The sequence below is a fragment of the Oncorhynchus tshawytscha genome, unplaced genomic scaffold (genome assembly GCF_018296145.1).
Source record: "Oncorhynchus tshawytscha isolate Ot180627B unplaced genomic scaffold, Otsh_v2.0 Un_contig_1758_pilon_pilon, whole genome shotgun sequence".
In the NCBI taxonomy this organism is placed as follows: Eukaryota; Metazoa; Chordata; class Actinopteri; order Salmoniformes; family Salmonidae; genus Oncorhynchus; species Oncorhynchus tshawytscha.
In genome coordinates, this window is record NW_024609619.1 from 67,501 (window position 1) to 82,500 (window position 15,000).

At 46.4% G+C, this 15,000-nt stretch overlaps 1 protein-coding gene across 1 annotated transcript in view; it reads right to left on the reverse strand.

Moving 5' to 3' along the window:
- Positions 1 to 15,000, reverse strand: part of gpr139 (G protein-coupled receptor 139) — a 29,951-nt gene that overhangs the window by 14,706 nt on the left and 245 nt on the right. Inside the window, exon 1 of the mRNA XM_042316365.1 lies at positions 14,790 to 15,000. This exon is cut by the window's right edge and continues 245 nt beyond it. Within this exon, the coding sequence (XP_042172299.1) occupies positions 14,790 to 14,940 (151 nt within the window). The 5' untranslated portion in view covers positions 14,941 to 15,000. The remainder of the gene's footprint in view (positions 1 to 14,789) is intronic.

Sequence of the window (15,000 nt, forward strand, 5' to 3'; positions counted from 1 at the left end):
AGGTAGTGATGGAATAGGTAAGGGATAAGGGAGGAAAAGAGAGGTAGTGATGGAGGAGGTAAGGGAGTGGGAGGACAAGAGAGGGAGTGATGGAGGAGCTAGGGGAGTGGGAGGACAAGAGAGATAGTGATGTAGGGCGTAAGGGAGTGGGAGGACAAGAGAGGTAGTGATGTAGGAGGTAAGGGAGTGGGAGGACAAGAGAGGTAGTGATGGAGGAGGAAAGGCAGTGGGAGGAAAAGAGAGGTAGTGATGGAGGAGGTAAGGGAGTGGGAGGACAAGAGAGGTAGTGATGGAGGAGGAAAGGCAGTGGGAGGAAAGAGAGGTAGTGATGGAGGAGGTAGGGGAGTGGGAGGACAAGAGAGGTAGTGATGTAGGAGGTAGGGGAGTGGGAGGACAAGAGAGGTAGTGATGGAGGAGGAAAGGCAGTGGGAGGAAAAGAGAGGTAGTGATGGAGGAGGTAAGGGAGTGGGAGGACAAGAGAGGTAGTGATGGAGGAGGAAAGGCAGTGGGAGGAAAAGAGAGGTAGTGATGTAGGAGGAAAGGCAGTGGGAGGAAAAGAGAGGTAGTGATGGAGGAGGAAAGGCAGTGGGAGGAAAAGAGAGGTAGTGATGTAGGAGGTAAGGGAGTGGGAGGACAAGAGAGGTAGTGATGGAGGAGGAAAGGCAGTGGGAGGAAAAGAGAGGTAGTGATGGAGGAGGAAAGGAGTGGGAGGAAAAGAGAGGTAGTGATGGAGGAGGTAAGATAGTGGGGGACAAGAGAGGTAGTGATGGAGGTGGTAGGGAGTGGGAGGACAAGAGAGGTAGGGATGGAGGAGGTAGGGGAGTGGGAGGACAAGAGAGGTAGTGATGGAGGGGTAGGGGAGTGGGAGGACAAGAGAGGTAGGATGGAGGAGGTAGGGAGTGGGAGGACAAGAGAGGTAGGGATGGAGGAGGTAGGGGAGTGGGAGGACAAGAGAGGTAGTGATGGAGGAGGTAAGGGAGTGGGAGGACAAGAGAGGTAGTGATGGAGGAGGTAGGGGAGTGGGAGGACAAGAGAGGTAGTGATGGAGGAGGTAAGGGAGTGGGAGGACAAGAGAGGTAGTGATGGAGGAGGTAGGGGAGTGGGAGGACAAGAGAGGTAGTGATGGAGGTGGTAAGGGAGTGGGAGGACAAGAGAGGTAGTGATGGAGGAGGTAAGGGAGTGGGAGGACAAGAGAGGTAGTGATGGAGGAGGTAGGGGAGTGGGAGGACAAGAGAGATAGTGATGTAGGGCGTAAGGGAGTGGGAGGACAAGAGAGGTAGTGATGGAGGAGGTAAGGGAGTGGGAGGACAAGAGAGGTAGTGATGGAGGAGGTAAGGGAGTGGGAGGAAAAGAGAGGTAGTGATGGAGGAGGTAAGGTAGTGGGAGGACAAGAAAGGTAGTGATGTAGGAGGTAAGGGAGTGGGAGGAAAAGAGAGGTAGTGATGGAAAAGGTAAGGTAGTGGGAGGACAAGAGAGGTAGGGATGGAGGAGGTAAGGTAGTGGGAGGACAAGAAAGGTAGTGATGTAGGAGGTAAGGGAGTGGGAGGAAAAGAGAGGTAGGGATGGAAAAGGTAAGGTAGTGGGAGGAAAGAGAGGTAGGGATGGAGGAGGTAAGGGAGTGGGAGGAAAAGAGAGGTAGGGATGGAGGAGGTAAGGGAGTGGGAGGAAAAGAGAGGTAGGGATGGAGGAGGTAAGGGAGTGGGAGGAAAAGAGAGGTAGGGATGGAGGAGGTAAGGGAGTGGGAGGAAAAGAGAGGTAGTGATGTAGGAGGTAAGGGAGTGGGAGGAAAATAGAGGTAGTGATGGAGGAGGTAAGGGAGTGGGAGGAAAAGAGAGGTAGTGATGGAGGAGGTAAGGGAGTGGGAGGACAAGAGTGGTAGTGATGGAGGAGCTAGGGGAGTGGGAGGAAAAGAGAGGTAGTGATGGAGGAGGTAGGGGAGTGGGAGGAAAAGAGAGGTAGTAATGGAGGAGCTAGGGGAGTGGGAGGAAAAGAGAGGTAGTGATGGAGGAGGTAGGGGAGTGGGAGGAAAAGAGAGGTAGCGATGGAGGAGCTAGGGGAGTGGGAGGACAAGAGAGGTAGTGATGGAGGGGAGTGGGAGGACAAGAGAGGGATGATTGAAACATCAAAAGGCAGTTTTCAAAGGTCACACGCACTTTGAACCTTATGACAAACATTTGCCCTTTTGTCTTATCAAAGAGTCTGATTAGACCGAGCAACCAATCCACCAATCAATTCACTCTATTTAAGTTGTACATCTACGATCCAATCTTGTCTATACACTTAGAAAAAAAGGGTTCTGCGGTTCTTTGGCTGTCCCTGTACCTGGTTCCAGGTACAACCCTTTTTCTAAGAATATTCTTTGTACCCTCTCTACAAAGACAGATTTAGAGTTTATTTCTTTATTCATCTCGTTTTCTGTGAACTAACACTTAACCACACACTGCTGTGTGCTTTCATAGATCAATACATTCCAAAAGAGAGATATGGAGGTGGAGAATATAAATATTTTAGAGTAGGAGAGAGAGGGTGAAGACAGTTAGAGATACTGAATGAAAAAGAGAGTGACAATAGAGGTAGAGATAGAGAGGGCAAACTAGAAAGAGAGAGAGAGGGCTAGGATAGTTAGAAAGAGAGAGATAGGATAGTTAGAAAGAGAGAGAGAGGGGGGAGGTGATAATAGAGGCAGAGATAGAGAGGGCAAACTAGAAAGAGAGAGAGAGGGCTAGGATAGTTAGAAAGAGAGAGATAGGATAGTTAGAAAGAGAGAGAGAGGGGGGAGGTGATAATAGAGGCAGAGAGAGCGAGAAAAAAAGCTAAGAATAATTGTAGAGAGACAGAGAGAAAGCAAATAAGAGAGAAGAGGAGAGAGTGGATAGAGAAAGAGATGCCGGGCCAGGTTTGTATTGATGCCACTGCAGTGTTGTGCTACTGCCTGATGAGACCTGTTGATTCCTCAGAGCACACTGTCTATTGAACCAAACCTTGTTGTTCAACTCCTGCTCTGCTCCCACTGTCTATAGAAGCTCTATAGTAACCTGGAGATGAGGAGAGAGAGAGAGAGAGAGAGAGAGAGAGAGAGAGACCAAGAAGATGGATAGGAGATGAAAGAACCAGAGAGGGAGACAGAGTTTTGTAGGGGAGGATGAGGGAGAGACCAGGAAGTAAACAACAAGAAGAGGGGGGAGAGGAACGATGTAAAGAGAGGATAACACGGGGAGGAGTAGGATGGCCGGCAGATGAATGTCAGTTCCTGAGAGCTTTTCCACGACTACCTCATTTTTTATTTTATTTATCTGTTATTTTACCAGGTAAGTTGACTGAGAACACGTTCTCATTTACAGCAACGACCTGGGAAATAGTTACAGTGGAGAGGAGGGGGATGAATGCACAATTGTAAACTGGGGATGATTAGGTGGCCATGATGGTTTGAGGGCCAGATTGGGAATTTAGCCAGGACACCGGGGTGAACACCCTACTCTTACGATAAGTGCCATGGGATCTTTAATGACCTCAGAGAGTCAGGACACCCGTTTAACGTCCCATCCGAAAGACGGCACCCTACACAGAGCAGTATCCCCAATCACTGCCCTGGGGAATTTGAATATTTTTTAGACCAGAGGAAAGAGTGCCTCCTACTGGCCCTCCAACACCACTTCCAGCAGCATCTGGTCTCCCATCCAGGGACCAACCAGGACAAACCCTGGTTAGCTTCAGAAGCAAGCCAGCAGTGTAATGCAGGGTGGTATGCTGCTTGCAACAATGATTAGTTCTAACCCATAAACATTGACATGAGATCTAAGTCCTCCTTTAAACAGTGCTGTGTGGTATTGAGGATACTGTACACCTTCCTCAGTGTTTTCTTACAGCTTCACACTGCCTAGTTGGTTTATATGTGGGTAACGGATACACTTTCAACACCAGTCAGAACTGTCACTGTGTCAACAGCTTTAAAAACACCTATCTTCCCACCTCTTTCTTCCCTCTCTCCCTCCTCCCTCCTCCCCTGTCATCTCTGGCTCATCTCCTCCCCGACAGGCCGCTGCCTGGTGGATATAACACTGGGCATTTCCTCCTTCTCTTCCTCCCTCCATCATTTCCCCAGACAATGCCTCACTTTAGAAGGAGGAGAGCATCCTCTGCTTTGCCTCTCTTACTGAGACTGTCCCCAAAGCCACTGTCCCTTCCCTCTGTCAACTCCGGTCCCTACATCCTCCTTTCCTCCATTCTCTTCTTTTCAGCAGTACACAAGAGAATCTTCTCCCTTCCTTCTGATATCCCTTCTGTCACTTTTCCTTCCCCTTGTTCTTCATCCACAATGAAGTCGCTTCCCTCCATCCTATCTTCTATCTCTCCCTCCATCCTATTCTTCTCCCTCCACCCTATCCTCCTCTCTCCCTCCATCCTATTCTTCTCCCTCCATCCTATTCTTCTCCCTCCACCCTATCCTCCTCTCTCCCTCCACCCTATCCTCCTCTCTCCCTCCATCCTATTCTTCTCCATCCACCCTATCCTCCTCTCTCCCTCCATCCTATTCTTCTCCCTCCACCCTATCCTCCTCTCTCCCTCCACCCTATCCTCCTCTCTCCCTCCATCCTATTCTTCTCCCTCCACCCTATCCTCCTCTCTCCCTCCATCCTATTCTTCTCCCTCCACCCTATCCTCCTCTCTCCCTCCATCCTATTCTTCTCCCTCCACCCCCTATCCTCCTCCTCTCCCTCCACCCTATCTTCTATCTCTCCCTCCATCCTATTCTTCTCCCTCCACCCTATCCTCCTCTCTCCCTCCATCCTATTCTTCTCCATCCACCCTATCCTCCTCTCTCCCTCCATCCTATTCTTCTCCCTCCACCCTATCCATGAACTTCTTTGAGGAAAAGATCATGATTATTAGAAAGCAAATTACGGACTCCTCTTTAAATCTGCGTATTCCTTCAAAGCTCAGTTGTCCTGAGTCTGCACAACTCTGCCAGGACCTAGGATCAAGAGACTAAAGTGTTTTAGTACTATATCTCTTGACACAATGATGAAAATAATCATGGCCTCTAAACCTTCAAGCTGCATACTGGACCCTATTCCAACTAAACTACTGAAAGAGCTGCTTCCTGTGCTTGGCCCTCCTATGTTGAACATAATAAACGGCTCTCTATCCACCGGATGTGTACCAAACTCACTAAAAGTGGCAGTAATAAAGCCTCTCTTGAAAAAGCCAAACCTTGACCAAGAAAATAAAAAAACTAGCGGCCTATATCGAATCTTCCATTCCTCTCAAAAAGTTTAGAAAAGGCTGTTGCGCAGCAACTCACTGCCTTCCTGAAGACAAACAATGTATACGAAATGCTTCAGTCTGGTTTTAGACCCCATCATAGCACTGAGACTGCACTTGTGAAGGTGGTAAATGACCTTTTAATGGCATCAGACCGAGGCTCTGCATCTGTCCTCGTGCTCCTAGACCTTAGTGCTGCTTTTGATACCATCGATCACCACATTCTTTTAGAGAGATTGGAAACCCAAATTGGTCTACACGGACAAGTTCTGGCCTGGTTTAGATCTTATCTGTTTGTCTCTGTGAATGGTTTGTCCTCTGACAAATCAACTTTAAATTTCGGTGTTCCTCAATGTTCCGTTTTAGGACCACTATTGTTTTCAGCTGTACATTTCAATGAAACATGGTGAAGCCCCAAAATTGCCCTCGCTAGAAGCCTGTGTTTCAGACATAAGGAAGTGGATGGCTGCAAACTTTCTACTTTTAAATTCGGACAAAACAGAGATGCTTGTTCTAGGTCCCAAGAAACAAAGAGATCTTCTGTTGAATCTGACAATTAATCTTAATGGTTGTACAGTCGTCTCAAATAAAACTGTGAAGGACCTTGGCGTTACTCTGGACCCTGATCTCTCTTTTGAAGAACATATCAAGACCATTTTTACATCTACGTAACATTGCAAAAATCAGAAACTTTCTGTCTAAAAATGATGCAGAGAAATGAATCCATGCTTTTGTCACTTCTAGGTTAGACTACTGCAATGCTCTACTTTCCGGCTACCCGGATAAAGCACTAAATAAACTTCAGTTAGTGCTAAATACGGCTGCTAGAATCCTGACTAGAACCAAAAAAAAGTATCATATTACTCCAGTGCTAGCCTCCCTACACTGGTTTCCTGTCAAGGCAAGGGCTGATTTCAAGGTTTTACTGCTAACCTACAAAGCATTACATGGGCTTGCTCCTACCTATCTCTCTGATTTGGTCCTGCCGTACATACCTACACGTACGCTACGGTCACAAGACGCAGGCCTCCTAATTGTCCCTAGAATTTCTAAGCAAACAGCTGGAGGCAAAGCTTTCTCCTATAGAGCTCCATTTTTATGGAATGGTCTGCCTACCCATGTAAGAGACGCAAACTCGGTTTCAACCTTTAAGTCTTTACTGAAGACTCATCTCTTCAGTGGGTCATATGATTGAGTGTAGTCTGGCCCAGGAGTGGAAAGGTGAACGGAAAGGCTCTGGAGCAATGAACCGCCCTTGCTGTCTCTGCCTGGCCGGTTCCCCTCTTTCCACTGGGATTCTCTGCCTCTAACCCTATTACAGGGGCTGAGTCACTGGCTTACTGGGGCTCTTTCATACCGTCCCTGGGAGGGGTGCGTCACTTGAGTGGGTTGAGTCACTGATGTGATCTTCCTGTCTGGGTTGGCCCACCCCCCCCCTTGGGTTGTGCCGTGGCGGATATCTTTGTGGGCAATACTCGGCCTTGTCTCAGGATGGTAAGTTGGTGGTTGAAGATATCCCTCTAGTGGTGTGGGGGCTGTGCTTTGGCAAAGTCGGTGGGGTTATATCCTTCCTGTTTGGCCCTGTCCGGCGGTGTCCTCGGATGGGGCCACAGTGTCTCCTGACCCCTCCTGTCTCAGCCTCCAGTATTTATGCTGCAGTAGTTTATGTGGGGGGGCTAGGGTCAGTTTGTTATATCTGGAGTACTTCTCCTGTCCTATTCGGAGTCCTGTGTGAATTTAAGTGTGCTCTCTCTAATTCTCTCTTTCTCTCTTTCTTTCTCTCTCTCGGAGGACCTGAGCCCTAGGACCATGCCTCAGGACTACCTGACATGATGACTCCTTGCTGTCCCCAGTCCACCTGGCCAAAAAGAGCTTCTCCTCCAGTGGGGAACTGTTCTGCCTTTCTTTAAGAGTGTATAGCTGTAGGACCATAGCACTGTTTCAGATATTCTCATGGTTGACCTAGCCTGGATACACCATGACTCAACACTGTTTCAGATATCCCTCATGGTATGACCTAGCCTGGCTACACCATGACTGTTTCAGATATTCTCATGATATGACCTAATCACCATGACTCAACACTGTTTCACAAGACAAGGGATATTCCTCATGGTATGACCTAGCCTGGCTACACCATGACTCAACACTGTTTCAGATATTCCTCTGATATGACCTAGCCTGGATACACCATGACTCAACACTGTTTCAGATATTCCTCATGATATCTAGCCTGGCTACACCATGACTTCAACACTGTTTCAGATATTCCTCATGGTATGACCTAGCCTTACACCAGGACTGAACACTGTTTCAGATATCATGGTATGATCTAGCCTGGCTACACCATGACTGAACACTGTTTCAGATACACCATGCATTGCCTGCTACACCATGACTCAACACTGTTTGGGATATCCCTTTATGACCTAGCCTGGCTTGACTCAACACTGTTTCAGATATTCCTCATGGATGACCTAGCCTGGCTACACCATGACTCAACACTGTTTCAGATATTCCTCATGGTATGACCTAGCCTGGCTACACCATGACTCAACACTGTTTCAGATATTCTTTGTATTAGCCTGGACACCATGACTCAACACTGTTTCAGATATTCCTCATAGTATGACCTCGCCTGGCTACAACATGACTCAACACTGTTTCAGATATTCTTCATGGTATGACCTAGCCTGGCGACACCATGACTCAACACTGTTTCAGATATTCTTCATGGTATGACCTAGCCTGGATACACCATGACTCAACACTGTTTCAGATATTCCTCATGGTATCACCTAGCCTCTACACCATGACTCAACACTGTTTCAGGTATTCTTCATGGTATGACCTAGCCTGGCGACACCATGACTCAACACTGTTTCAGATATTCCTCATGGTATCACCTAGCCTGGCTACACCATGTCTCAACACTGTTTCAGCATATTCTTCATGGTATGACTTAGCCTGGCCACACCATGACTCAACACTGTTTCAGATATTCTTCATGGTATGACCTAGCCTGGCTACACCATGACTCACACTGTTTCAGATATTCCTCATGGTATGTAGCCTGGCTACACCATGACTCAACACTGTTTCAGATATTCCTCATGGTATGACCTAGCCTGGCTACACCATGACTCAACACTGTTTCAGATATTCCTCATGGTATGACCTAGCCTGGCTACACCATGACTCAACACTGTTTCAGATATTCCTCATGGTATGACCTAGCCTGGCTACACCATGACTCAACACTGTTTCAGATATTCCTCATGGTATGACCTAGCCTGGCTACACCATGACTCAACACTGTTTCAGATATTCCTCATGGTATGACCTAGCCTGGCTACACCATGACTCAACACTGTTTCAGATATTCCTCATGGTATGACCTAGCCTGGCTACACCATGACTCAACACTGTTTCAGATATTCCTCATGACTCAACACTGTTTCAGATATTCCTCATGGTATGACCTAGCCTGGCTACACCATGACTCAACACTGTTTCAGATATTCCTCATGATATGACCTAGCCTGGATACACCATGACTCAACACTGTTTCGGATATTCCTCATGGTATGACCTAGCCTGGCTACACCATGACTCAACACTGTTTCAGATATTCCTCATGATATGACCTAGCCTGGATACACCATGACTCAACACTGTTTCAGATATTCCTCATGGTATGACCTAGCCTGGCTACACCATGACTCAACACTGTTTCAGATATTCCTCATGGTATGACCTAGCCTGGCTACACCATGACTCAACACTGTTTCAGATATTCCTCATGGTATGACCTAGCCTGGCTACACCATGACTCAACACTGTTTCAGATATTCCTCATGGTATGACCTAGCCTGGCTACACCATGACTCAACACTGTTTCAGATATTCCTCATGGTATGACCTAGCCTGGCTACACCAGGACTGAACACTGTTTCAGATATCCCCCATGGTATGATCTAGCCTGGCTACACCATGACTGAACACTGTTTCAGATATTCCTCATGGTATGACCTAGCCTGCTACACCATGACTCAACACTGTTTCAGATATCCCTCATGGTATGACCTAGCCTGGCTACACCAGGACTGAACACTGTTTCAGATATCCCTCATGGTATGACCTAGCCTGGCTACACCATGACTCAACACTGTTTCAGATATTCCTCATGGTATGACCTAGCCTGGCTACACCATGACTCAACACTGTTTCAGATATTCCTCATGGCATCACCTAGCCTGGATACACCATGACTCAACACTGTTTCAGGTATTCTTCATGGTATGACCTAGCCTGGCGACACCATGACTCAACACTGTTTCAGATATTCCTCATGGTATCACCTAGCCTGGATACACCATGTCTCAACACTGTTTCAGGTATTCTTCATGGTATGACTTAGCCTGGCGACACCATGACTCAACACTGTTTCAGATATTCCTCATGCTATGACCTAGCCTGGCTACACCAGGACTGAACATTGTACTTTTGTGTGGTCTAGCCAGGCTAGGTAACACCAACCATAAACAAGAATCCCCCAAAAAGGATGTCCTCTCAATAACATGCAGTAGAGACGGTCAAACTATCTATGGTATAAGAAGACATTATTTCAATTCCACAACCACCACATAAAAGTCCTCAATCATTTTTATGACACCTAACTATGCTGTAACAATACCTAAACTTATACTTGTGTTTCATTGCTTTGCCGAGGCTACAAACCATAACTTCAATACAACAACGGAAATGTTGAATTCCTGTTAGTCACACATAAGCATAGACACAGACTATAACACATCCCCGGCCCAGTGTTGTGGTACTGTAGGGTACTGTGATGTTTGCTGCTGCCTGAACACGCTGGTTTAGTTCCTATAGAGCAGCAGCCTCGTGAGGCAGAGAGAGAGAGCGCCCGTTAAGAACGAGTGAGCGATTCATTAAATAGGTGGCAATTCGTCATAGCTCTGTCGTCTGGCTTCCTCACTCAGGTCTCAGGGTGCCACTTCACTGACTCTGCTGTTATTAATCTCTCTCCCTCTCGTTGTCCTTCTCTCTCTTCACCTCTCACTTTCTCTTTTAATTTCTCTATCCATTTTTTTCACTTCTCTCTTTTTTCTCTCCATGTTCACCTCTCTTGCTCTGTCATTCTATCACTCCGTCGTTCTATCGCTCTGTCATTCTCTCGCTCTGTCGTTCTCCCTCTCCCTCTTCACCCCTTTCTCTCTCTTTCCCTCCAACTTCACCTCTCTCTCCTTCTTCACCTCTCTCTCTTTCTCTTTCTCTCACTCTCCTTTTCTGGCTCTTCACCTCTCTCTCCTGATACAGCTCTCTCTCCCTTCTCACCTCTCTTTCTCTCCTGATCTTCCTCTCTATTTAAACTTCTTCCTCGTTATCTCTCTCATTCTCAGTTTCACTTTTCACCCTCAAGTCTGTTGCACATCTTTTTCTCAACACCTCTTATCTTTGTCCTAGAAATAACATTCTCTTTCTCACATCCTCTCATCATGCACCCTCTCTACCTCCATCTTCACATCTATCCATCCCTCTCTACCTCCATCTTCACATCTATCCATCCCTCTCTCTTTATGTCATTCTACATCGAGGTCACTGTAAGTAACCTAAAGACAAGATGATTTACATACGTACCCAAAGCCCACAGCAGTCTCAGAACAGACTAATGGCACAGTGTGTTAATTACATCCCACGGGGCAAACACTGGTTGAATCAATATTGTTTCCATGTCAGTTCAACAAAATTACATTGAACCAATGTGGAATAGACGTTGAATTGGCGTCTGTGCCCAGTGGGAGTGCGACTAACTCCAAGCTACAACACAGACAAATAGGTATCTCGGCAGCAATATTATTACTCCAAATGAACATTACAGTCAAGCTATCAGTCCAGGTCAGGTGGAATGATATGTCAGCAAAACTACTGTAGTAGAACAAGTAAAAACCAACCATTTAAAGATCAGAAGATTCCTTCCATCTTCCAAGGATTCAGCATTCAGGGCTGCAAACATAATTGATTGTGGTCAGCTACTATAGTATAGATTTACCTTCCAACAGAAAAATGGAGCCTGAGGAGGTTAAAGGGGCTTTCTTTCTTCAAGACAGCAGGCGACGTGCAGGAAACAGTTTTATGATAGTTTGGCATACAAAGCACTTCTATTACCTTGAATTGCAGATTCCCTTATTGAGAACAGAGTGTACATCTTGAAATCTCTTACTCCTGATCCATTGTAATAGAAAGTAGGACATCCCTTATGAAACTCTTATCAAACACAGATCACAGTATTACTGCTCAGAATAAGGGCCAGTCAATTCACTCCACACTCTACTTAAAACCAGCACTGAGTGCAATAGCCTCTTTAAGTGAACACATTTAAAACATGCAATGTTGAGAATAAAACTGGAGTATAATACATTAAAGGACGTAGGGGAATAGCTTTAGAATTGAGGGTTACAATCTTTTTTCCCTCTTGAAACAAATTGAGGTGAAGTTCTGGTCTGGAGCTGAAGCAGAGTGAATATATCTGCTATAGCCTCAAGGGCAGAACGTAGACTTTAATCATAGATTGGACATCAGCATTTGTCCTGACCCCTAGCCTCTCTCTCCCTCTCACTCTCTAGCCACCACAACACATAGAACCAGAGGTAATACGTGACATATACAGAGCATTCGGAAAGTATTCAGACCCCTTGACTTTTTCCACATTTTGTTTCGTTACGTCCTTATTCTCACAGTTTTTCTCTCATCGATCTACACACAATACCCCATAATGATGAAGCGAAAACAGGTTTTTAGACATTTTTGCAAATATATTAAAATTAAAAACATAAATACCTTATTTACATAAGTATTCAGACCCTTGTCTATGAGACTCAAAATTGAGCTCAGGTGCATCCTGTTTCCACTGATCATTCTTGAGATGTTTCTACAACTTGATGGTAGCCCACCTGTGGTAAATTCAATTGATTGGACATGATTTGGAAAGGCACAGAACTGTCTATATAAGGTCCCACAGTTGTCATAGCAAAAACCAAGCCATCAGATCGAAGGAATGGTCTGTAGAGCGCCGAGACAGAATTGTGTCGAGACACAGACCTGGTGAAAGGTACCAACAAAATGTCTGCAGCATTGAAGGTCCCCAAGAACACAGTGGCCTTTATCATTCTTAAACGGAAGAAGTTTGGAACCACCAAGACTCTTATAGCTGGCCACCCGGCCAAACTGAGCAATCAGGAGAGAAGGGCCTTGGTCAGGGAAGTGACCAAGAGTCAGATGGACACTCTAATCGAGCTCCACAGTTCCTCTGTGGAGATGGCAGAACCTTCCAGATGGACAACCATCTCTGCAGCTCTACACCAATCAGGCCTTTATGGTAGAGTGGCCAGACGGAAGACACTCCTCAATAAAAGGCACATGACAGCTCGCTTGAAGATTGACAAAAGGCACCTAAAGGACTCTCAGACCATGAGAAACACGATTCTCTGGTCTAATGAAACCAAGATTGAACTCTTTAGCATGAATGTCAAGTGTCACATCTGGAGGAAACCTGGCACCATCCCTACGGTGATGCATGGTGGTGGCAGTATCATGCTGTGGGGATGTTTTTCAGCAGAGCAAAGTACAGATGAAAACCTGCTCCGGAACTCTCAGGACCTCAGACTGGGGCGAAGGTTCACATTCCAACAGGACAACGACCCTAAGGACACAGCCAAGACAATGCAGGAATGGTCTTTGGAACAAGTCTCTGAATGTTCTTGAGTGACCCAGCCAGAGCCCGGACTTGAACCGGATCGAACATCTCTGGAGAGGCCTGAAAATAGCTGTGCAGCGATGCTCCCCATCCAACCTGACGGAGCTTGAGAGGATCTGCAGAGAAGAACGGGAGAAACTCCCCAAATACATGTGTGCCAAGCTTGTAGAGTCATACCCAAGAAGACTTGAGGCTGTAATCGCTGCCAAAGGTGCTTTAACAAAGTACTGAGTGAAGGGTCTGAATACTTATTTAAATACGTTTGCAACAATTTCTTAAAACATGCTTTTTTTTGTGTGTAAATTGATGAGGATTTAAAAAAATCTATTTTAGAATAAGGCTGTAACATAACAAATGTGGAAAAAGTCAAGGGGTCTGAATACTTCCCGAATGCACTGTAATTACAGTGGTTAAATGTCACTATTTTGACACATTCTAATGAGACCCTGTTGCCCAGACTGGGTAAGTGTCCATCCATAGACCACACAGTAGGGAAGCAGACACATAAAATCTGTCTTGTGAATGAACTCACCAATAAGTCTTTACAGAAACGATGAAGTACTGTAAGTAAGCCAACAACACGATGGCTTGTAGGCTATGCACCTGAAAGCCACGGCAGTCTCCGTACAGACTAATGGTACAGTGTGTTCATTTAAGTGTGTCTACCCGCAGCTATAACACAGACGTAGTTCTCTAGGCACAATGTGTTCTACTCCAAACACATATTACAGTCAAGCTATCAGCCCAGGTCTGAACTGACCCATACGTCTTTGGATCAGACATGACTGGAATGCATCAATATCTTTCAGAGGTCAGAGAGCCGGTAACACACAGTATGTCCTAGAGGTCAGAGAGCCGGTAACACACAGTATGTCCTAGAGGTCAGAGAGCCGGTAACACACAGTATGTCCTAGAGGTCAGAGAGCCGGTAACACACAGTATGTCCTAGAGGTCAGAGAGCCGGTAACACACAGTATGTCCTAGAGGTCAGAGAGCCGTGTCTGTGAAGGAAAGACAATCCCAAATGATGTCCTAGAGATGGCATCTGTGTAGGAAAGACAGTCCCAAACGATGTCCTAGAGTTGACGGCTACGTAGGAAAGACAGTCCCACATTATGTCCTAGAGGTCACGTCTCCGTAGGAAATAGTCACATTTCAGGACCAGTCATCACCTGGATAAATCCTTCAGGTCTCTCTTTCTGCTTCATTATAATTCACTGGGTGAACAGAAGCCGGATAATTTAAAAGAGGCGAAATTTGAGCTGAGTAACAGAAAATAACATTTCATCCCTTTTTTCATTTGTCTGGCTTTTTATCTCTGTTGATCCAACAGACCAGCGTGCAGGCGCGCACACACTCACACAGGCACACATACACACACAAGTAGTTCTGTGTTTGTGTGTGCGGCATGGGCACACACACACACTGGCACAGACACATGCACACACACTCGAGCACACAGATAAGACAAGGTCAATGTGAGATATAAATTAATGACTAGAGCAGTTGAGTACAAAACACAGACTTCAAACACAAACTCACTTAGAGTATAGCAAACACACACACACACTGTCATACAAACACAAACTCACTTAGAGTATAGCAAACACACACACACACTGTCATACAAACACAAACAAATACATATACGTAGTAAGACAGGCAAACACACACACGCACACAAACAATGCACACACAGTCACACACACACTCTCTCTCTAATCCATCCTCTCCCCTCTGTCCCTCTTACCGGGCAGGCCGAGGCAGAGCAGGGCGCTGTAGTAGATGACAGGCAGTGGTCCGAGGGGGCAACCCTGGGGAGTGTCGGCCGGCTGCTGCCCCGGGCTCCAGGCACTGCTGTTGGGGGGGGAAAGGAGGGGGAAGATGTGGCTGTGCTCCATGGCCCTCCTCTTCCTCCTGGTTCTCGTCCTTAAATGCTCAGGAGTGTGTGAGCTCAGCTC